General features: G+C 40.0%; 1 protein-coding gene across 2 annotated transcripts in view; it reads left to right on the plus strand.

Moving 5' to 3' along the window:
• creb5b (cAMP responsive element binding protein 5b) overlaps positions 1 to 25,697 on the plus strand; it is a 79,947-nt gene that overhangs the window by 26,308 nt on the left and 27,942 nt on the right. For both annotated transcript variants that reach the window (XM_077209209.1, XM_077209210.1), the window contains exons 6-7: positions 14,759 to 14,885; positions 16,908 to 17,018. In XM_077209209.1, the coding sequence (XP_077065324.1) occupies positions 14,759 to 14,885; positions 16,908 to 17,018 (238 nt within the window). The remainder of the gene's footprint in view (positions 1 to 14,758; positions 14,886 to 16,907; positions 17,019 to 25,697) is intronic.

Raw genomic sequence — 25,697 nt, forward strand, 5'->3', positions numbered from 1 at the left:
GGCCAACTTGTGAGATGGGAATACTAAGAAAGCATGCTTTGTCGACACCTTGCATCCCTAAAAGGTGTAGCCAGGGGACACTTATGGACCACGATGGTGGACATCGTCCGGCCAAGGGCTTGCGCTGTGACTTGATCACGGTCAGTTATCATGCGCAGTTCCTGCATCAACCCCGGCTCAGAACTACCCTCATGCATATGAGTGCTTTGGATTAGTAAACTTGCAGGGTACCATATTGCAGTGTGGAGTTAGCCTAACCAACAGCACTATAAGCCCCAGCAGCAAGCTGCTGTTGTCTCACAGGTGCTGGATGGGACGCCAGTGTTCATTGGCTCATTTAGTTTATAGTGGTAGGTGATTGGACTCTCAGACAAGATACCAATACGTCTGTGATGTTCTGACGTGACGTCGAATGTGACCGTCTGAAAGGGAACTACAGCTACAGGTTTTATTTTTTATGCAAAAATATGCATATAAAACAAAAAGCTCTCTGGAAAAAGCATACATTGACTACAACATAATCAGTTATTAATATTTCATTGGTTCTCTCTTGTTTTTGTATGATTCATTGGGTTATCACAAGTAAAACGATTGACTCAAAGCACAACTACACAATATTCTTACAAAATCTTTAAAAAAATTTTTTATAATATTTGAATAAAGGGTGAAGATGCCAGTCACTTTTCACCACCACTTTTTATCTCACAATTTGATATAAATATAAAATAAATCATAAAAATATCTCTCTTTTTACTTTGCATAGGACTATACTTTGAAATTGTGATTTTATTTCTTGTGATTTTTACTTTACATCTCACAATATGACTTTATATCTCACAATTGTGACTTTATTTCCTGTAATAGGGACATTTATTTCTCAAATCTTACAATATGACTGTATGACTGATTTCAAACTTTATCCCTATCTTTTCCCCCCCTTCATATAAAAGTCAAGAAAGACATTGTAACCTTCTTTTTCGTTCTCTTACGACATTGTAGAATTGAAATGCTCGCGTACTGCACAGTTTTATGCCGCCAACCTGTCAAAACTTGATACTTGCTCTTTGGGACTCTGATTCACCCTAGCCGAGGCAGCGTGCAGTGTTGTTTTTGTGCGAAGCTGCATAGGAGGGCCCTCTCAAACCCTCCCCCACCCCCTCCAGTTCCTCTTGTGGGCCGAAACACAGACGTCATCGATTTCTTCACAGACGGCTTTCAATCACATTGATCAAAAACGCAGAACCTCATTGTTAGGATTTAAACTCTTTGACCCCTCTCATGGAAAAACAAACTATGGTTGATGTTTTAGCTAATTACGGCATACAGAGAAAGCCAAAACTTGTGGTCGTCCACCCTGAGATAATCTGACCATGTCAGGTGGCATCTTCTGGATGTTTGCCTGGATTGTGCATGTCTGAAAGAGAAAGAACTTCAGAGGACAGAAGGAAAAGAAAAGAGAGAGAATACAGACGGGCAGGATGTACATCTGAGCTGAATTAGAGTGAGCTCATTGTGTACGGCGTAGGGTTTAATAGTGCGTTTGGAGAGGAACGCCCAGGCCCTGCTCCTCTCATTCCAGCACCACTGTGTCATCCTCGTCCACCACACAGACACATGCAGAAACACACACATACTCCTGCAAAGAGAGGGACAGAGAGAGAGAGAGAGAGATACCCTCAGAGCAGACAACAGGAAGACAGGAAGAGAGGGAAAGGGGACCTTGATTGAGAATATGAAAGGATGGAGAAGGGGAAGAGGAAAGGATCTGGGGTGCTGGATAGTCAAGAGAAAATCAAGTGATCAGGTGGACATGAAAGACTTTAATAAAGTATTGTATATGGATATAAATAACAGGGACAGGTGTACTTAAGTCTTGAGATCACATTGAAAATGTGGGATTTAAAATCTAATTTGAACCTTTATGATTCTGATTTTTTTAAAAGTAAAATTAAGAAATGTTATAAAGTAAAATGATTTAATTGTTTATGATACTGCACTACTGTGTAACATACAATTTAAACACAAGGATGTCTTTCTTGTAGCTATAGTCTTTACATTCACAGTTCTTTAACGTTTTTATTTTCAACTTTTACAATCTTATGGCTTCTTAGCTTTTGTGGCATTATGGGATTGCATACAATCGACTGGTTGCACACACCACACTATTTCTAAATTTAAAGAAGTAAATTTGTGACCATGTTTACTTGTGAAAAAAGGTCAGATGTTCCTGCTTTCATTGAAGCACAAGATGCTTTTTGAATTCCAGAATGATCAGCAGGTTTTGCACAAACTTGCCCAAATTTATGCAGATAATTTGTAGTGTCATTTGTTAAAATAATTGAAAAAACATAGAGCTCTCGGTCTATTGGACCCCACTATAGGTCATTAGAAAACACATTGATGTGGTACCATGATTCATGGTGGTGTGAGATTGTAATACCATGGTACTTTTGATGTATGCCATGGCCCTGTGCCATGAAAACATACTGTTTTCATGATATATTTTTTATGGTAATAGGATATCATTGCACATTCTTTTAAGAATGTGAAGGAGCCCACGGTAGACATTACACATTCTGTGGTTTCACAGCTGTTTGACGAACAAGTGACACTTTAAAGTCAGCATGAAACAGCATTTGAATCCACACCATTTTTTTCTTCATAATTTGACATATTTACAAATTAAACAGGATATTCAATGAGAAAAAAAAAGTTGGGTGGTATCTGATTTTATCCTTTGGGAATTGATTGGATCCTGGAAGAATTGTCCCCAAATGACTTCTTTGGAATTATATATCAGAAATATTCACAATAAAGACCCAAACATACTCACAGCAAAGTCTTTTTTGTTCTTTGCACAGGGGTACAAAGAAGTTTGAAATTTGTGTTTGTAAACTTTCCGAGCATGGAACGTTTTCTGGAAAATTTGCACTAATGAGTCATTTCAAAACCATCAAAACGAAATCCAAAAACCTTTCTTTTGGCTAGAATCAATTCAAAATTACATAATTTGTTCTTCGATTTCGCTTGAAGAATATCGGGGCCGTAAGACTAAGATCTTGTATTAAGATGTAAATAGCATCTAATTTTAATTTTATTTATACGAATTTTAAATGACAATGATTATAATTATATTCATTAGACCAAGGGAAATGACAAAGGGAAGTTGGTGTGAATGCTGTGATGTCATAATGAATTATTTGCAAAGCTAGACTGTAAAAAAATGATTATTGAAGTTGTAGGTAAAACAAAGATTACTGTCATAATCTTTACGTAATCTTACTGTCTACTCCAATATTTTGTTTAATTCAATGTGTTACTTGCTGTTTCTTCCTAATTATTTGAGAAATCTACTAGCAATTTCTCAGTGAAAATTGTTTTGAAGTAAATCCATTGTTTTTCTGTGCCTTTTGCCTTTCCATGGCTAAGAGTGGCATCGAAAAGCCATGGGAAGGATTCAAGTCACGATGCTTTCAGTGTGATGAATTTGACGGACAGGTGGGGGCGGAGCCTGAAACCTCCCTCGGTCAGTCATGCTGGAAATCTCTCAGCATAGTTTCAGTCATGGGAAGAAACAACTGGCTGGCCCTGAGCCAAACCACTCTCTGTTTGTCTCTCTCTCTCTCTCTCTCTCTCTCTCTCTCTCTCTCTCTCTCTCTCTCTCTCTCTCTCTCTCTCTCTCTCTCTCTCTCTCTCTCTCTCTCTCTCTCTCTCTCTTTTTCCCCCTCACACTGTCTTTCTCTCTCAGCCGGCTGCGATGAGAGATGAATCCGTGCATAATTGGGGCTTTGTGGTGAGCTGTGCCATGCTTGCTTGCCCTGAGGTATTCCAAGATAAGTCTCTCGCCGTTGTTCTCATTGACAGACTTTTACACCTTCAATCTATGTCAGTGAAGTCCCTCCTCCGAGTGGTGCTTTTTCATCGCCCCGTCCTCACCGGTCTTTAATGAGACTCAGGCTCCCTCACGGCCCTTCTCAGCTTGATTTATTTGATCAGATTCATATGATTCTACCCACTCTGCAATCCTTGGGCCCGTGGCAAGCCCGTTCTTTCTCTTTCTCTCTGAGTGTGATTAAAGTGGTAAATCAGGGGCAGGTCCTGTGCTGTGTTTACTCGGAGCGCCAGGCAGCTGCAAGCTGTTTGGCCTCTCTCTGTTTCTCCCGCTGTTTAGGCCCATTGCCATGGAGACCGCACCACCGTCTCCCAGCGGCTGGAACCGTGCCCCGGGCTGTTTTGGTTACATTCACACAGCGAATGTACAAAAAAAAAAAAGAGAAACGTTTTTGCACCATCGCTGCTGCAGTGTCTGCTCAAGTTAGTGTGGTGCAATGAGTAAGAGAGAGAGAGAACATGGTATTTAGAGAGAGATGGTGAGAGAGTGTAGACTTAAAAAGAGAGGTAGATGGGGAGAGGGTTTGGGGGCTGTAGGAAGCCAAGAGCATTACATCATTGCTGGAGTGGAGTCAGAAGGGAAGGATATGAGTCAGTGGACTGACTGTGCCTGGCTCTCTCTCTCTCTCTCTCTCTCTCTCTCTCTCTCTCTCTCTCTCTCTCTCTCTCTCTCTCTCTCTCTCTCTCTCTCTCTCTCTCTCTCTCTCTCTCGCTCGCTCGCTTGCTCTCGCTCTCTTTCTGTCTCTTGTCTCTCTCCCTAACTGAAGTGGTAGTCAACCCTCTTACACTGAAGTCACTTCAGTTGAGCATGTAGAGATGTAGTGAATGCGCTTATAGTGGCATTTAAACAGCGTTACATTTTATAATTTCTCCTACTTACTATGATCATAAGTTTAGGACAGCTGAAGAAAGATTGAATGCAACATGTATTGTTTATGCAAAGACTTGAATTACAAGCAATTTTTCTGAATTTTTGGAATTCCTCTCTAGATTGTGTTGAAGAATGCATTGAATGTTAGTATCCAAGTCTTGGAGAATTTAAAAAAAATCTAGATTATGTTATTTATTGAATGTGTTACATTTTATGTATTGAATATCAAAACTTGTTCTGTAGCATTAAATATGTTTATCCAGAATCTACAATCTTTTATAATTATTTTTTAAGAGTTGTCTTTAGATTGGAGAACTTACTGTAATATGCTTATATTTACGATGGTTATGAAATATTATGTTTATCAGGGCTTGAATTATGTGTAGAATCTGTAATTTTCTAGAATTCTTGAAATTCCCTTCTAGAATGTATTTAAGAATGCACTGAATGTCACTCTCCAGAATAAAGAAACTTCTAGAATGTTTCTCTATTTTTAATGTCTAAAGTTTTTAAATATAACTATCCATAATTCATAATATTTTTTGATTGTATTGATATATTTTTGATTGTATTCTAGAATGCTTTGAATTCCATTATCTAAAATATAAAAAAACTTCCTAAGGATCCTAGAAATCTTTAGAGTTCTGTAGATTATGTTCTAAAATGTGTTGAATGTAACTAGCCAGAAACTATAATCTTCACCCATTCTGGTAACACTTTATAATAACGGCACACTATTAATCGTTAGTTAAGCATTAGTAAACAGTTCATTCATCATTTATAAAGCATTAATAGACATTATTTAGCAGTCTATAAATACAGCTATAAATGCTTTATTCTTGATTTATAAGCATATCTATAATGTGTTTAATAATTGTATTTTCATACTTTATTAATGATTATTTTATCATTATTAAATGAAGTATTGCATTTTTTACAAACCATTTATTTAGGAGTTGTCAGTCGTTCATAATATCCCTTAGAAGGTGTAAGAAAAATAATTAATAAACTATTTAAATGTACATTTATACATCTGAAATATTTCTATGTTCTGTATCACTGTTGTGTTTGTTTCCTTTTTCTGTTTAGAAGATAACTGAGCCTTTGAATCTCCTTTGTAAATGCTTAACAAGGCATAACTAGTCCTCACTTTAGATGAGCTCACAAAAATAGTTAACTGACCACTACTAAATGCTTTATAACAAGCTGAATTAACTATGAATTACAGTAGAAATACATGTCAATAAAGCATTTTACTTACACTTTCTAAGGGATATGAACCACTGACAACTCCTAAATAACTGGTTTGTAAAAATGCAATACTTCATTTAAAGGACAAGTTCGGTATTTTACACCTAATGTCCTGTTTTAAGATCGTTTCTGATGAAATCGAACGGTTAAGATTGAAATTTGGAAAAATGCTGCTGTCCCGAGAATTTCGGTTCCTGTGTTAGCACCCCCCCCCCCCCCACCTCCACAATGGTTTCACAGGGGCACTAGAACAATCATTCATAAAATGCATTAAACTTTAGTTTACAAAGATGTGAAACTCACCGAGTGGTCTGGGGTGTTCACTGTTATGCTCACACAAAAATCGCTGCAAAAGATGCTTTCCAACAGGTTTTATCGTAGTTTTTGTCCAACTCCATTGACTCATTGTGGATGTTCTGTGAGGTAACGGTATTACTCCGCCGCCGGAAACGAAAATGGGGTTGTTTGTGTTCTTTCTGTAGTCTTATGCAGTCGCGGTATTGTAGGCTTCGCTATCCACCTGTGTGTGTGCTAACACAGAAAACGAAAATTCTCGGGACAGCAGCATTTGTCCAAATTTCAATCTTAACCGTTCTATTTAATCAGAAACGATCTTAAAACAGGGCTTTAAGTGTAAAATACCGAACTTGTCCTTTAATAATGATAAAATGATAAAATTTATGAAAATACAATTATTAAACACATTATAGATATGCTTATAAATCAAGAATAAACCATTAAAAGTTGTATTTATAATCTGCTTATTAATGTATATTAATGCTTTATAAATTATGAATTAACTGTTTACTAATGCCTAACTAATAATTAAAAGTGTGCAGTTATTATAAAGATTTACCAGAATGGTTTAAGAAGTTTCTTTTAAATTATGTTCTAGAATGTGTGTCTATGGGCCCTATTTTAATGATCTAAACGCATGGTCTAAAGCGCACGGCGCAAGTGCACTTAGGACGTGTTCGAATCCATTTTTGCTAGTTTAACGACGGGAAAAATGGTTGGCGCGCCCAGCGCATGGTCTAAAAGGGTTGTCCCTATTCTATTAATGAGTAATGGGTGTGTTTTGGGCGTAACGTGCAAAAAACAATCAGAGTCTCATCTCCCATTCCCTTTAAAAGCCAGTTGCAAGGCAAGGCAAGGCAAGGCAAGGCAAGGCAAGGCAAGGCAAGTTTATTTATATAGCACATTTCATACACAATGGTAATTCAAAGTGCTTTACATAGAAGAAATTAAAATAATCAAAAGAAATCAGAATAATTAAAACAGTTTAGAATAAAAGATAAAATACAGAAATAATCAAATGAAATCAGAATAATTAAAACATAAAATAAAATACAGTTCAAACAGTCGGACGAACAGTTGCACAGTGCTCATTCAGTAAATGCACAGTTAAACAGATGTGTTTTGAGTCTGGATTTGAATGTGACTACTGTAGGAGCACATCTGATCTCTTCTGGAAGCTGGTTCCAGCTGCGGCTGGCATAGTAGCTAAAAGCGGACTCGCCATGCTTAGAGTGAACCCTTGGTATTTCTAGCCGATGTGATCCTAATGATCTGAGTGATCTGTTGGGTTTGTATTCAGTGAGCATATCTGCAATGTATTGAGGTCCTAGGCCATTGAATGATTTATATACCAGTAATAATACTTTAAAATCAATCCTAAATGTAACTGGCAGCCAGTGTAAAGACCTTAGGACTGGTGTGATGTGTTCATATTTTCTGGTTCTGCTCAGAATCCTAGCAGCAGCGTTCTGTATGAGCTACAACTGTCTTATGGTCTTTTTGGGAAGGCCAGTGAGAAGTCCATTACAATAATCAACCCTGCTGGTGATGAAAGCATGCACAAGTTTCTCTAAGTCTTGACTGGAAACAAAGCATCTAATTCTTGCAATATTTTTCAGGTGATAGTATGCTGATTTAGTTATTGCTTTGACATGACTACTGAAACTAAGGTCTGACTCTAGAGACACACCCAGATTCCTGACTTGATTTTTAGTTGTTTGACCCCTAGACTGAAGGTATGCGTTCACCTTGAGAACTTCATCTTTGTTTCCAAACGCAATGACTTCAGTTTTGTCTTTGTTTAACTGAAGAAAGTTTTGGCACATCCAATTGTTTACTTCATCAATGCATTGGCAAAGGGAGTCAATGGGGCTGTAATCGTTAGGCGATAGGGATAAGTAGAGCTGTGTGTCGTCTGCATAGCTATGGTAAGCGATTTGGTTCTTTCTCATTATTTGGCTCAGTGGGAGCATGTACAGGTTGAATAGGAGTGGCGCAAGAATTGAGCCTTGAGGGACTCCGCATGTCATGGATGTCCACTCAGACTTATGGTCTCCTATACTCACATAATAACCTCTGCCTCCTAAGTATGACCTGAACCATTTTAGGACTATCCCAGAAAGCCCGACCCAGTTTTCCAGCCTGTCAAGAAGTATTTTGTGATCGACAGTGTCAAATGCAGCACTGAGGTCGAGTAGTACCAGCACTGATAATTTGCCTGTATCAGTATTTAAGCGAATATCATTTATTATCTTTATGAGCGCGGTCTCTGTACTGTGGTGCGGTCGGAAACCAGATTGAAAATGGTCAAAGTATCCATTCGAGCTTAAGAATTTGTTCAGCTGATTGAAGACAACTTTTTCAATGATCTTGCCTATGAAAGGAAGATTGAAGATCGGTCTATAGTTGTTTAATATGGTCTTATCCAGATTGCTCTTTTTCAGGAGGGGCTTGACAACAGCAGTTTTCAGGGAGGTCGGAAAACTCCCAGAGAGAAGTGAGGCATTTACCACTTCTAGGAGATCTGCTTCTAAGCTGTGTAACACATTTTTGAAAAAAGATGTGGGAAGTGCGTCAAGGGCGCAGGTTGATGTTTTTAGGTGCTGTACGGTTTCTTCCAAAATTTTGCCATCAATTTCTTCGAAATCAGACATAGTGGCTACTTTCTCCTGCTGTTGTCTGATCTGCCTGACCCCAGCGCAACTCAAGGATGAGCTGATCACCTTTCTGATATTATTGATTTTCTCAGAGAAGAAGAAAGCAAACTCACTGCACTTTCTCACTGAGAGCATTTCACTGGGAATCTGGCTTGGGGGGTTTGTCAGTCTCTCTACAGTAGCAAAAAGAGTGCGCGTGTTGTTTATATTGCTGTTTATAATATTCGAGAAGAAAGTCTGTCTAGCTTTGCTTAGTTCCTTATTGAAAGCATGGATGCTGTCTTTGTAGATGTTATAATGGACTACAAGTTTTGTCTTCCGCCACATGCGCTCTGCTTTTCTGCATTGTCTTTTCATATTTTGCACTGCTGTTGAGTTTCTCCAAGGTGCTTTTTGTCTGCCACTCTTCTTCCTGACTTTCACAGGAGCAATATCATCAATTACACTCTTAACTTTTGAGTTAAAAGAATCAAGGAGAAAATCAACAGAGTCAGCAGATATGCTTGGTGTTAAAGATATAGCCTTCATAAATAGTACACTAGTGTTCTCATTTAAGCATCTCTTCTTGACAGACACAGATCTAGCTTCAATGGCAGGAGAGATCAATATATCAAAGAAAATACAAAAATGATCAGACAGTGCTACATCCTTAATAACAATTGATGAAATGTTTAGACCCTTACTGATAAGTAAATCTAGAGTGTGTCCACGATTATGTGTGGGTCCATGTACATGCTGAGTCAGATCAAAAGTTTTTAAAACAGTTTTGATTTCTTTTGCCATATTGTTTTCTGCATTATCTATGTGAATGTTAAAATCTCCAGCAATGGCAAAGCAGTCAAACTCTGAGGAAATTGTTGATAACAGTTCTGTTAAGTTCTCAGCAAAAGCTGGAGAGTATTTTGGAGGCCTGTAAACAATGATAAGTAAAATGCGTGGAGCACCTTTTAACACAATACCCAGATATTCGAAAGACGGGTAATTCCCAAATGATATTTGCTTACATTGATAGACATCTTTATATAGAGCAGCTAAACCCCCACCTCTTCTGACAGCTCTGCAGACACTCATAAAAGTAAAGTTAGGAGGGGCTGTTTGCTGTTGCACTGCAACTGTCTTCTAGCCAAGTTTCATTTAGCAACATAAAATCCAGGTTGTATGTGGTTATTAAGTCGTTGACTAAAAGTGATTTAATTTTAAGTGAGCGGATGTTTAAAAGTGCTAACTTAACAGTCTTATTTTTTGTCCCCACAGCAATCTTGGTATGTCGTGTAATAGGCACCAGATTAGATCGGTTTGCTGTACGGCTTTTGAAGGCCTTAGACTTTCTATCATGTAATCGAACAGCAATAGAAAAAGATACAGGCACACTGGGTTCTTTCACTGAGTTGCGCTCGCGCCATGGCAGATACGCTAGATACATGACAGAATTTGCAAGCGACAAGACTGAACGCTTCTCCAGAGAGGAAACGGATCTGCTTGTGCGCAAGTTCTAAGCGCAAGCAGACCATCAACGGGACAAGCCGGATTCCTTCAAATCTTTATGTACACAGTATTAATCTTTTACTTACATCATAATCCTTTTGTATTTAATATTTGTCAAGTTTGTGTGCTGCTGGGCATCCATGTGTGTGTAATAAGCAATAATAATGCTTTAGAGTGTATGCTAATCTAGATTTTAGATTATCCTGTGATGTTATAACCCTATATGCAAGGACAGAATGGAGTAACTTCTTAAACTCTCTAGACTCGAGGCTCTCTAACGTCAGTGATGTTGGGTTTGGTGTCTATTAGCTCAGAGAGAGAAAAGATACTGGCGTATTCTGCTGAAAGAGAAAAGACGGTGAGGAATAGAAAGGGAGGAGTGATGTCATGTTGGAACAGGGAGACAGTGTGTGTAATGTGAGAGGAGAGGGTCAGGATTGCACTGTGTATGTGTGTGTGTTTTTGAGTGTGTCTGTATGCCCACCCCTCACCCTCCAGGGGTCTTATTATTCCCTCTGAAATGACAGCCTGTCATTAATACAAAATATAGTGTACATCATTCACACACGTACACACACACTCACAGACATTCATGCACTTGATGTACACCCACATTAGCAGTTTTTCTGGGAGTATATGGAAAATCTTCTGATAATTTGCTACTTTCATAACAGGTTTATTCTTTTCTCTGTTGACACCTTCTTTATTTCTCTCTCGCTGAGGAGCAGGTGAACGAGTTTGGCAGGGAACCTGTATAGCATCTAAAGCGCCTTTCTTCCCGTTGGCCAGGTTGAGCTCTTAATTAAGGCTGTTTCCTGTTCGCTGAGTTTTAATGTGCAGCGGGACTGGCCCGTAGAGAGTTGACCCGCTCTCTGTTTCCCACTCGCTGAATGGTGGCTCAGAGCTGAGCTGTGGCTGTTCTCCACCACAATAATGTAAATCCTTTTTTACCAACTAAATTTCCTAATATTTTACACTGAACCAAAAGGGAACAGACTCTGGCTGCATCCTATATGCATAAAGTAGGCAAAAAAGTATGTGAAATGAGTAGTATGTACAAATTGACGGTAATGTGCATCCAATAGACACTTTTACTATCCTATAAGGCCATGGGAGAGGAGTTGTGAATGACAGTGAAGTAATGCTACTAACACTGGTAGTTCACATGACAATGATAACATGGCAAATGTAGTATGTCCAGATCACATTCTTACTTCACGCATTTAGACTACATAGAACATACTTTTTAACGGTTGTGAAGTAAGTAGGCTACTTATTCAAAAGTTAATTTAGAGAACCTTTGCAGTCTCTGTGTTTTGTGGCGTTTAATGAGTGCAGGTTTTCTATTATTAGCGAAATTCTAATGTTGTTAGCATCTTTTTTTGCTTAAAATGCAAGAGTTAAGGAATAGTTCACTATAAAATTAAACTTCTCTCATCTTATCTCATCTTACCTTCATGTAATTTATTTATACTTGATTTTATATTTAATTTTGCGGGATATCCTACAGTAGCTGTTCTTTTCTTTCCATACAATGAAAGTGAATGTGATTGGGGCTGTCAAGCACCAAGTATGACAGAAAAAGTAGCTCACATAACTTGTGAACTATTCCAGGTATTGTGAACCTGAATATAAGGTAACGCAAATTAGATTTGACAGCCGAGGGGAATATTTCTAGCAAATAACAATTTCAGTTTGGGTCTGTTACTCACAAAGCTATTGGTTGGTTTCTGAAAACTTTGTAATACAAATGTGAAGAAATGGATATTAATGGAAGTTTATTGTTTTTGCTGTTATTTGTCAATTTTGGAGCTTCATTGTATGAAAAAGAGTTTCTTCCCACAATAAAGAAAATGTGAGTTTCATTTAGGGGTGAACTATTCCTTTAAAAAATGAGCTAAATCTCAGCTGGGTGTGTATATGTGTGTTTTAGAGATGTGAAGTTGTTAAGCATGTGATGGATTGGAGTGTTAGACTCAAATGACAATATGTCAGAATGTTAATGACCGTATGTGCTTGTGTGTGTCTATACGTACACAGTAATCATGCAGTGTAAATGCTGCTATTTAGGCCGGATAAATACAGGTATTTGTTCAGGTGGGGACCCCCTCCTTTCCCTTTTAGCTGTCCGTCAGCCCTCCAATCAGACCCAAATAATGCTTGTCATCTGAGGCTAAAGGTTATTCAGACAAGCGGCGTTTCTCCACACTGTGGTGGTCCTACAGGACGGCATAATGGTGAAGTTAGTGAGTGCTATATCTGACACATTCTATCTTAATATCAGTGTGGTCAGGGGAAGTGTAACGCTGGCTGCTTCATGCCAACCAGGAGAGGAAGTTGTGCGGTTGGTGTGTTGATACTGCTCATTGGGTGTCACACCAGAGGTTCTGGAAAGTGTATCGCCTGTATTAGAAAACATTTTATAGATGTTTTTGTATTATGCTATTAAACTCTCTCATGTATTTGAGGACTTCACTAACTGTGATAGAGATTTGTAATATGCTGATACTCCTCTTAACATCTTTTTGTATTCATCCAAACCCACGTTTTTTCGAAGCACACAGACTTTGATCAGCTTCAAGGCAAGAGCCAGTAAACCTCCATTGAGAGCTTCCAGCAGAACGTCTCTTGCTGGGAAAGCCATTCTGCCTCTCTGTGAATGCCTGACTTTGTGTGATTACTTCTTAAAGAGATAGTTCGGACAATATTTAAATTATATTATTAGGTCAATGACTTGACGCTTAATTATTTGTTCTATCTTTGTTCTATATATATATATATATATATATAAACCTGCAGAAGCTCATAATCATGTACCAAGGTCAATACAGTAAGTCTCTTAAATGTCAGATAAATAAATAAATATCAGTCCTTTTTTATGACAAGGCAAGGTTATGTGAAGGGGTCATGTGGTGTGAGTCCTCATGCAAGCCATAGTAATATTTATGTATTAAAAATTAATGTTTGTGAAAAAAATAAAAATCATTTTTTAAATACACACACATTCGAAGTATAAGGAATATATATATATATTTATTATATTGACAATTTTATAGCCATTTTAGCCATTTTTAGGATGTAAACTTTAGTTGAAAATGGCATAAAAGTTTTTTTAAAAAAATGTATGAAACATGAATACAAAGAGAGTACTCTGTAAAAGAAAGTACTTTCAACTTTTTGAGTTTTTGAGATATTTAAGTCATTTCAACTTAAATCACATTAAACTGACTTACAAAAGGAGTTAAATCTTGTATAACATAAAAAAGTTAACTTATTTTGACGAGTTAAAGAAATGTAAAAACATATGTTGTCATAACTTTTTGATCATATAATTTTTTACAGTAGGGCCTTGTGGCGAACAGGACGGCCGAGGGACGTGAGAGAACGGCGCGAGGCCGGTAGTGCGATTGATAATGAGCAACACCTGTGAAGCACACCGGTCTCGCATCTCTCACGGAGGAGCAGAAGCATAAAGGAGGAGCGACGACGTTGATGATCGAGAGAGGAACAGGCCTGTATTTTAGTTGAGTTTTGTTTTTTGTATTTGTGTTTTATTTTAGCCAGCAGTCGTCCGCGAGGGGCTGCTGGCCGTTATGTTTATTTTAGGTAAGCCAGCAGTCGTCCGCGAGGGGCTGCTGGCCGTTATGTTTATTTTAGGTAAGCCAGCAGTCGTCCGCGAGGGGCTGCTGGCGGTATTTTCGTTTGGTTTGTTTTATTTTAATAAAGTTTATTTGAATGTAAAAAAAACCTCTCTCGATCATCAACGTCGTCGCTCCTCCTTTATGCTTCCGCTCCTCCGTGAGAGATGCGAGACCGGTGTGCTCACAGGATCACAGCATCTGTTCGCCACAGGCCTATTTAAAAAAACTTGGCACAGTCATGTTTTTTAAACTAGATGTTCAGAATAATCTTCATCATAGATACTTTTTATAAATGAATTATATAAATGTTACACATGGCATATATGGAAAAACGCAATTTGGACATTCGGCTAAATATCTCCTTAGTATCTCATAATAAAAAAAGCCTCATGGAACAACATGAGGATGAGTAGGCTAAATACTACAGAATTTTCAGATCTCGATGAACTATGCATTTAAGTAAGACAGAATGAGCCACTGGAAATTCTTAGGAACTGTGACAAACCGCAACGAGAACTGAATTTACTGACCGTATGATACCAATTCCAAATAACTGCAAATGTTAGTGTTTGTGACGTCAGTTTCCTCAGAAGTTTCATTCGAGGAAACAGGTCAATCTCCCTTTTCCTTAATTTTTCTTTCTCTTCTGGTTCTCTGTTTTTTAGGCCAGTGCCTGGTTCCCTTTCCTCGTTGCTGCACCTGAGGAACAGACAGCGACAGCCACTGCCGGCCTCCATGCCGGGCACACTGCCTGACCCCACTATGCAAGGATCGTCTGCTGTTCTGATGCCTGTGAGATCATAAATACAGCCACAAACACACACAATGCATTTGCACTTCCCAGTCGTGGTTTCCTGATGCCTCCGACAACCGAAATGCCTTAATACGCACGCAAACCAATCTTTCATGCACCATTCTCATGCTTTTCTCAGCAGTCTGCTTTAAATTAATGCCTTTTCCAGTGCCGTGGCCCAAATCAGTGGCTGTTTTATCAGGAAACCCATCAGCAGAAGTGTAATCTTCTACCAAAGCTCTATCTGTTTTAATTATATTTCAGAAATGTCAATAGGAACCTGACTGCAGGCTGAGGAAGGAGTGTGTGTGTGTGTGTGTGTGTGTGTGTGTGTGTGTGTGTGTGTGTGTGTGTGTGTGTGTGTGTGTGTGTGTGTGTGTGTGTGTGTGTGTGTGGGTGTGGGTGTGTGTGTGTATGTGTGTGCGAGCCGCCCATATCAGGGTTCTAATGACACAACACATGTTCTCATTGTAACATAAGCCAGTCCATGCTGGCTATAGAGGTAAAAGCACAGAGTTGATTAAATTAAAGCTGGACGTTTTTTTCCTCTCTCGATTGACATCCTCAGAAAGGGGTGCAGGGTGGGGTGATATTTTTAAACCAAATATTCCTCCAATAATTACTGCGGACTGCTGTGCTTTCACCCTGTAATAGGTCATCAGGGGGTTGGAAAGGGGGGGTCGGAGGGAGATCTTGGAGGTCTTGGGTTTTAGTAACAGGACCCCCAGTCTCACACACACACACACACACACACACACACACACACACACACACACACACACACACACACACACACACACACACACACACACACACACACACACACACACGCTGAAAGTACCATTTTACAGTTTGCCTCACCTTAAACGTAAATCACCAGCGCACTCTTTGTATGAGTGCAAACATCTAAAACCTCCATTTCAGCCTTTTAGTCGCATTTAATTGAGACTTTCTGAATTAAGATATTCTGTAATGCTCACAGAACTGAGCTTTGGTTGAGTTTGTGGTCTTGTTAATAGTCCTATTATAGGCTTCACACTTCTGCAGTATTCAGGTTCCTCTCTTAGGTTTTCTTTGACTGCTGCTTTTCCCACAGAGTTGCGGAATATATGTATAGATACACACATTAAACCACATGCACATAAATATATCGTAGCTAGCTAAATGTGATGTTTCGGCCATGGACTTTTACATATAAAGCTTTTTTAAATACTAAAGTGTGACCTTAAACCTAAAATAACTTATAAATATATAAAAAGGAAATAATAAATATTTAAATAATACTAATATCAACTGTTTAGATTATAAATAAATGTTAATTTATAACTTTAGTGTTACTGGAATTAAGAACATGTATATTAACATATTTTAACCCACTTTACTCTTTGATGAAGGTCAACGCTACTTTTACTTTTTTACTATTACATATTGACAAAATTATTCTAAACCAAACAAAAATGTATACATAAATACAAATTAATGTATTAACAATATTTAATAATAAATACTTCCTTAAAATTATTGCATTATAAAAACTAGTATGTTTTGTGTTTTTAGACTAAAACATGAATGATTATAAACCAAATTTCTCCATGATGTTTCCAAGAGAAGATTTAGTGATTTAACCAGAAGGACTAAGATTGAACTCTGTAAAAAAATCATATAATCAATAAGTTATGACAGCATATGTTTTTGCTCATCAAAATAAGTTAAGCAATTTTTAACTTTTATATATTATACAAGATTCAACTCATTTTTAATTCAGTTTAATGTAATTTAAGTTGAAATGACTTAAAAATCCAAGTTGATTGTACTTAAAAATTTAAAGCATGCAGCTACTTTTATTACATTGTAACTGTAGTAATGTTTTTCAGTAATTTTGTCCCCAAAGTAATGTAAAAGATACACACTTACATTGTAGCTTGCTGTCAAATTGCTTTGTTTTTGAAAATGTAATTTTTTATTCAACATGCTTTGATGTGTTTGGATCTAAAGTATTATATTCACGTTTCTGGGTACAGATGGAGAGGCAAATGTCTATGGGCTCCAACATGATGGGCATGCAAGGCCCCGCCCACAACAGCTCGTGCTCCTCCCCTCATGTTCCATCCATGCACTCAGAAGCAAAGCTGGTGAGTCAGTCATCAACACACACACATACTTGCATATTTTCTTGTTTGCCTGGCCTGTGTAATTTGATTTGTGATTTTTTTCTATCTTCTGTTTCTATCTTCTTATTGTTACGGAACTAGTCAGCCGTAGAAGATACACAACACAAGCACGTATGAGCATAAGAAAACTAATTTCTTTCTGTTGCTCATATACACGCAGCCACACACACACACACACACACACACACACACACACACACACACACACACACACACACACACACACACACACACACACACACACACACACACACACACACACACACACACACACACACACACACACACACACACACACACACACACACACACACACACACACACAGGCGCGTCTTTCTCTCTTTTACTACAATGTATGCCAGTTTGTCCGATGTATATCTTGATGCCCTGAACATACACTTGTGCCTCTGCTGCTTGTTAGCACTAGTTCGGCATGGTGGTGATCTCATCAGTAACAAAGCAGTCAGTCAGAGCTCAATGAGACAGAGAGAATGAGAAAAAGAGAAAGAAACAGACTGGTGGAGAAAGCCTAGGAATTGAAAGAAAAGGAATATTTGTTTTTTTACACATTTCATCAATTTGTCCAGATGACAAGACAAACTGATTTAAAGTTCTCTAGTAGCTACAGGAATGTACAAAACTAAAGATTTACTGTAAAAAAACATATCTCACTAATTGATATAGTGGTAATACGAAATAGCTAAAATTGTTTAAAATAATATACTGACCACAGATACTGTACATAGATGGCTCATTAGCCGCTATTTAAATGGGACGCCATGCGTAAGTCATCCGCCATATTAGAACAGTCAAAGCCGGTCCGTAAACACCGAGAGCAAGTTGACAGTACGTCTGCAACCTTAGTCATACATATTTAAAAATATCTATATCTGCAATTGACTTTTATTATTTTTTATTATTTTTGTAGAATTTAGTTTATCACTGTTAGACATTCTTCAAAATATCTTCCTTTATGTTCAGAAGAAGAAAGAAATCATTTGAAACAACTTGAGGGCGAGTAAATTATGACAGAATTTTTATTTTGAAGTGAACTATTCCTTTAATACATATAAAAACAAACCAGCACACTCTCAGCTGCGAAGGGTTATCCCATTTCTTTGGGAATTTAAATCTCAGCGGTTTTTACAATCAGAGACTGCGCAGTGTTGTGGCATCTTGGAAAAGCTCATTGACTTTTATTGTGAGTGACTACAGCATCTGAAATGTTGACCGCTCCAAGATGTCGGACACGTTGACCTGTCTGGAGTGGTCGATTGTGGCATCTACATATACATAACTATGATACTGACGACTTCCTTTAGCCCTGTTTACACCTGGTGTTAAGATGCGTTTTGGACGATCGGATCACAAGTAGGCGAGGGAGACATTCCTGTTTACACCGGGTATTTTAATCTCTTTCGTCCACTTTCGAAACATGTCCTGATTTCTTGGACTCCATCCCCAGCTCCACCTCTCATCCAGTCAGGATTTGGCATTCTGATTCCCCTTGAATCAGACTAATTTCTTGGATTATGTTGTACATTAAAATAGTGACATTAATGATATCTGCATTACATTTATGGTGGTTCTGTTCTTTTTATCCTAAGAGGGGTTATTGCTGCTCTCCCTGCTCTTATCCATGCTAGGCTGCATGGATGCGCGGGGAGTTCTCGCCCACAACACAACCATACCGCCAATCCAAACTGTATGCTAATTGTCAATCGTCTTTGACGATAGTGGTCCTGACAGAACCTGTATTTAGCGTCATCCACTTGTGATCCAATCGTGATCCAATCAACCAAAACGCATCTTAATACCAGGTGTAAACAGGGCCTTAAAAACAGAGAAAGCAACATGAACAAAGTTCAACAAAAGTCCCTTTCACACAAGCTGAGGGAAATGCTAATATATAGAGACTGCAGTGTCATACACACCATCACTAAAATAATGCAAGAAGCATTCATTTAACAAGCTGAAACATAAAGCTTACAGTTTGCTGCAGCATTTTTAGTCTTTTACCATAACAATTAATGGTAAGGGTTTTTAAAGTGTGCAGAACCGATCTGATCAATCAAGATGGAAACAGGCCTATAGAAGTATCATGATAAATGTAGTTTATATGATTTATTTAATATATTCCAAGTCGTCTGAAACTTTTATTTATGTTTTGAATAGACTAATTTAAATAGTTATTTGGTGAAAATAATCCAAACTGTCAAGGTTGTTGCAGGATGCTGAAGACGAGGACACGGGAACGGAAGTATAGTTGATTTATTTACAAACTAAACTTACAGGAACAGACAGAAACAAAGGAAACTCCAGGACTTCAAAAACACACAACCTTACATCGACGACGACCAACAAACACTGAGGGAAAACACAAGGCTTAAATGAACAGGGACTAATATGATAATTAACAGAACACAGGTGACGGGAATAACTAATCAGACAGAGCGGGAAAACTAACAGGACTGAACCAAAATCACAAACACAGGGGAAACCAAGATCACAAAACAAAACTCAAACATACTGTAACGTGACAGTACCTCCCCCCTCCCTGAAGGCGCGTCCTTGCGCTGTATGACACCCAAAGGGGTGGGAGGGTGGGCATCCTGGACTCCAGGACGGTCCAGGCGGAGCAGGCTGTGGGCGTGGCCAGGGCGGAGCAGGCTGTGGGCGGTGCCAGGGCGGAGCAGGCTGTGGGCGTGGCCAGGGCGGAGCTGTGGGACCCTCGGGCGTGGCCAGGGCGGAGCTGTGGGACCCTCGGGCGTGGCCAGGGCGGAGCTGTGGGACCCTCGGGCGTGGCCAGGGCGGAGCTGTGGGACACTCGGGCGGCCATGGTGGTGAGGACCCTTCGGGCGGCCATGGTGGTGAGGACCCTTCGGGCAGCGATGGCGGTGAGGACCCTTCGGGCAGCGATGGCGGTGAGGACCCTTCGGGCGGCCATGGCGGTGAGGACCCTTCGGGTGGGCGCCCCCCCAAAATTTTAATGGGGAAATTGACAGGAAAGGGGGGATCCGGCAGCAAAGGGGGTCTTGGGCTGGGGAGGACCAGCAGTGAAGAGGGCTTTGAGCTAAGCAGGACCAGCGGCAAAGGAAACTCTGGGCTGGACAGGACTGGCGCAGGATCAGTGGGCTCTGGCGCAGGATCAGTGGGCTCTGGCGCAGGATCAGTGGGCTCTGGCGCAGGATCAGTGGGCTCTGGTGCATCTGGTGCGGGACCAGAGGGCTCTGGCGCAGGATCAGCGGGCTCTGGCGCACGATCAGCGGGCTCTGGCGCACGATCAGCGGGCTCTGGCGCACGATCAGCGGCCTCTGGCGCACGATCAGCGGCCTCTGGCGCACGATCAGCGGCCTCTGGCGCACGATCAGCGGCCTCTGGCGCACGATCAGCGGCCTCTGGCGCACGATCAGCGGCCTCTGGCGCACGATCAGCGGCCTCTGGCGCACGATCAGCGGCCTCTGGCGCACGATCAGCGGCCTCTGGCGCACGATCAGCGGCCTCTGGCGCACGATCAGCGGCCTCTGGCGCACGATCAGCGGCCTCTGGCGCACGATCAGCGGCCTCTGGCGCACGATCAGCGGCCTCTGGCGCACGATCAGCGGCCTCTGGCGCACGATCAGCGGGCTCTGGCGCACGATCAGCGGGCTCTGGCGCACGATCAGCGGGCTCTGGCGCAGGATCAGCGGGCTGGGCTCTGGTGCACGATCAGCGGCCTCTGGCGCAGGATCAGGACTGGACGGGACCAGCACATCATGGGACTCGGAACTGGACGGGGCCAGCACATCATGGGACTCGGAACTGGACGGGGCCAGCACATCATGGGACTCGGAACTGGACGGGGCCAGCACATCATGGGACTCGGAACTGGACGGGGCCAGCACATCATGGGACTCGGAACTGGACGGGACCAGCACATCATGGGACTCGGAACTGGACTGGACAAGCACATCATGGGACTCGGAACTGGACGGGACCAGCACATCATGGGACTCGGAACTGGACCGAACCAGCATTTCAGGGAGCTTGGGGCTGGACTCATTGGCCAGAACTGATGTTCATGTAGCCCACACATACAGGATTGCTGCAGACATTTAAATCAGCGCAGTGTCCTCTTGGATGTACTCACGTACGGTGTGCTCAGTCTCTAACAGGCAGGCGACGGGCTCAGGCTCTGGCGGGCAGGCGACGGGCTCAGGCTCTGGCGGGCAGGCGACGGGCTCAGGCTCTGGCGGGCTGGCGACGGGCTCAGGCGGACAGGCGACGGGCTCAGGCTCTCTCGGGCAGGCGACGGGCTCAGGCTCTGGCGGGCAGGCGATGGGCTCAGGCGGACAGGCGACTGGCTCAGGCGTACAGGCGACGGGCTCAGGCGCTGGTGGGCAGGCGACGGGCTCAGGCGCTGGTGGGCTGATGAAAGGTTCAATGTTTGACGGGAACCTTGGTGAGGGCTTTGTGTTGGATGACACCAGCGGTTGATGGAACTCTGGGTACGGGAGAGACTGGAGTGTAGAGAGAGGCCTGGACTCACCTCGATCACATCCCATAATGCGACCACCACGGGTTCCCGTAAACCTAGCCAACCGAGTTCCCACGAAACGTTGACTCATCTTCGTTTTATAAGGTTGGTCGTTCTGTCAGGGTTGTTGCAGGATGCCGAAGACGAGGACACGGGAACGGAAGTATAGTTGATTTATTTACAAACTAAACTTACAGGAACAGATAGAAACAAAGGAAACTCCAGGACTTCAAAAACACACAACCTTACATCGACGACGACCAACAAACACTGAGGGAAAACACAAGGCTTAAATGAACAGGGACTAATATGATAATTAACAGAACACAGGTGACGGGAATAACTAATCAGACAGAGCGGGAAAACTAACAGGACTGAACCAAAATCACAAACACAGGGGAAACCAAGATCACAAAACAAAACTCAAACATACTGAAACGTGACACAAACAGCTAATTTGTGTTTATGTAGGCTACATTCAAATCAAATTAAATTTTACTTTTTTGTCACATGTGAGAAAAGCATGCAGGTTTGGAACTGCTTAAGGATGAGTAAATGATGACTGTGGACTATTCCAGGACGGTTATATCCGTCTGCCTGGATTTGTACAGTTACCGTAGATCCCGTTTTAAGTATGTGGCTGCTCTCATATTTTATTTGAGCTTCGTAGCGGTGGCAAAGAGGATCAGCAAGACAGATTTGGTAATTAGATTAAAATCCACTAATTATGCATGTAATAATCCGGTATTTGTGGATTTGGAAGTGGACTCAGGAGGGAGTTAATTATTTTGCTCTGAGAAAAAGGGGAGCGCAGACATTTCGAGAAAGGAGGAGGCTGAGATAAATAGAGAAAAACAATACAAGATAAAAGACAGAAAAGGAGGGAGAGTGTCTCTATGTCAAAGCATGAGTGATGATTCTGATGGTGGAAAGAGCGTTCGAAGAGCACTTAACTCTCTCTCCTTCCCTCTGTCCCACTGGAGATTGATCGCCGTGTGCATTTTTTTAATCCTTTCGTTTGTTGCCATGGGAACGGGCAGGGGGAGCATAATATTACTTTAATGTGCAGTCGTATCTGTCCCCTGGCTGGACTCCAGGCACATCCCCCCTCCATGCCTCTCTCTCAGCCCTGATTGTAATTGAATTATAAATTCCTTTTTTTCTCTCTCTTTTGCTCCGACACATGAAACCATTTGTTATAAGCTTTCAAGAGCCACTAAAACAATCATATAGGGAGAATTAAGCATGGGTCATTCTGCCTTTGAATTCTGGATAATGAAATTATCCGTAAGAATGTAAATATGTATACATATAAAAATGGATGAAATTTTAAAGTGATGAAAAGAACAGCTGCCAACATCTAGTGTTCCATCAGTAAAAAATATGATTAGTATCATACTGAGGCTATGACATATTAAATAACAATATTTATTCATTTAATTATTATTCAAGATATAAATTATTATTATTAATTATTATTAATGATATCAATTATATATTAAATACTAATTATCAAACATGTGTACTGTATGTACAGTCTTATTAAATTACTTATTGTGATCATATATATATATATATATATATATATATATATATATATATATATATATATATGATACATTTACTTTGTTCTTTGTTTCTCTGTTTGGTAATAAAAAAATAAAATAAAAAAGATTACATTTTTAAAAATATTTAAAAACTTAATTTAAGATATATTCTCTGAAAAGAAGTCTTAATATTTTCCACAATTCTGACTCTTTAGTTTGAATGGCTTTTAGATATTTTATGATATAACAGCACAAAGATTTCTTCTAGTGCAAGATCTTTTTTAATTCCTTTTTTGTTGTTATTACTCTGGCATTGGCGCCTATGCAGCTGGGATAATGGTAACCGTTGCTGTCAGGTGACCTGTTCTGGGGTGATCGGAGCCATGTGTCCCCCACATGGCCTGGCCCGGCCCAGCACAACCTCAGTTTGGAGATCCAGCCCTAATCTCATTAAACAGAGATGTCGACTTATTCCAAATGGGAAATATCTCCCCCAACTGTAACCTCATACCCAACCCTCAGCCACAAGAGAGAGAGAGAGAGAGAGAGAGAGAGAGAGAGAGAGAGAGAGAGAGGGGCCGAACTAGAGAACATGAAGAAAGCGAGAGACAGAGGAAAGTGAAAGACTGTGTATGTGAGAAAGAGTGTATGAGAAGATAGTATGTTGGATGGTGGATCAGTGTGCAGATGTATGCGTGCGTGTGTGTGTCTGTGCTCTTTGGCCGATGAAACCAAATTGATTTTGTGGTGGGCCAGGGGGTCTCCGGTGAAAAAAAACCTGCTAAAAGTGCTTTTGTTCCCACGGGACCGCTGTCAGATCGTCTCTCTCACTCACACACACACATACAGCGCTGTATGGCAGAGTGCCTTGCTGTCTTCGTTCTCTGTGGTTAAGGTGTCATTTATCTCAGGCCAGATGTGGATGAGCTGGCTTGTGTTTGTGGCTGTTTTGCTCTTGGGCTGAGCAGCAGTATATTTATTATTAATGAAGCCCCTGATTATACGTTTCAGATATCCAGTTGTTCGTGTGCTGGTCAGATGTAGTTGTTCTGTTGAAGAAGTGGGATACAGTGTAGTCATATAGTAGTATATCCAGAGTTCATAAAGACATGTTTCTCTCTTGGTTTCCTCTTTTTTCGCTTTATGATGTATTTGCATAGACATATACTCAACAACATTCTATTTATCTCACGTAACCAAACTGTGCCCGGTCATTTTGTTTTTCCTTGTTTTTCCACATGCTGTGTTTTGATACATGAAAGCTCTGGTGTCTGTGGAAAAGGAAGCATGAATGCTCTTATCAGAGAGAGGAAAATGCCTGTGTATGTGCCAGCTGAACCCTGTCAAACTCACTGCGGATCCACTTTCAGTTCCACCACTGTTCTGGCTTGTGCGGGGGTTTGAAAAGAAAAGTCCCTATGAGTTTTTGCCAGTTATATACTATACAGCTTACAACTTCCTTTGAAACATTAGTATGTAAATATTTGCTTAGAGATATAAACTTATGTAAAAGGACCTTTGAAATAAAATAAAAAGTATATCCTAATCTTAATCAGTACTTTTATCTTGTTTGTCATAAATTTTTTTTTGTCAAAATTCAAAATTAAAAAAATGTTACTTGCCCTGCGACAATTTTCACTGGCCCAACCACAAACAAAATGTTATAGATAAATGAAAAAAATAGGCCTTGGTTTTGTGTTGGTTTTGACCCATGTTACCTTAACCTTCTGATGCTCTTCCGTAATTTTGGAATTTTTTTTTTTTACTTCATCAGTACAGTAGGAAACTTGGTAAATCATGAAAGTGATTTGAAAAGGTTAAATGGTCCTGAAAAAATATTCACAATTGTACTGTGGAAATGACCGCATTGGAAATTGAGTGGGAAACAAATTCAATCTAGTGGAAACGCTTGGTGCTGCGCCCAAACAAAATCTTTTTGAAAGCTAATTTTTTGAGATATCAAGCTCAAATTTGGAACACTACTTGGTTAGATTTAGGACTTTCTCTCAGTTTTAGAGTAAAACTTGTTTTGGAAAATATATATTTCATAGAAATGTGAAAATAGTATTTTCGTGCATTTTAATACAATAAACAAAACCTTGTTCACTTTTTAAAACTTTTTAAAACAATAATCTGCCATGTTTCTTCTTTAAAAAGAGACCAAACTTATAAGTCTGTGTTCCAAAGCATTCAAGATTTATGACAGTTAAAGTTGGAAAATGTTACGGTCTTTGCTAAATTTTCAGGTCTATGCTCAAAAAGTGAATAAATGTATTACAACTACTGCCTAAATATAATTTAGCACCACAACAAATAAAAAAACATTATCAAACTAAATTATAGTACATTCATTTAATTGAAATAATAATAAAAATTGGTCATTTTATATTATTATTATTATTAATGATTACAAAGACTAGCAAACAAGACCAGGAACATGCATCTAGAACGTTTTATTGGATGTTTAAAACTAAACACCCGGGAAGCAAATTGTATAATATATTGAGTCTAAGTTTACCGTTTTGAATACAAGTGGATTTTCCCCCCACTTGTTTTATATAAATTTCACTAGATGTA

The sequence above is a fragment of the Siphateles boraxobius genome, unplaced genomic scaffold (genome assembly GCF_051911475.1).
Source record: "Siphateles boraxobius isolate OS27281-9 unplaced genomic scaffold, OSU_SipBor_1 12, whole genome shotgun sequence".
NCBI classification, from domain to species: Eukaryota; Metazoa; Chordata; class Actinopteri; order Cypriniformes; family Leuciscidae; genus Siphateles; species Siphateles boraxobius.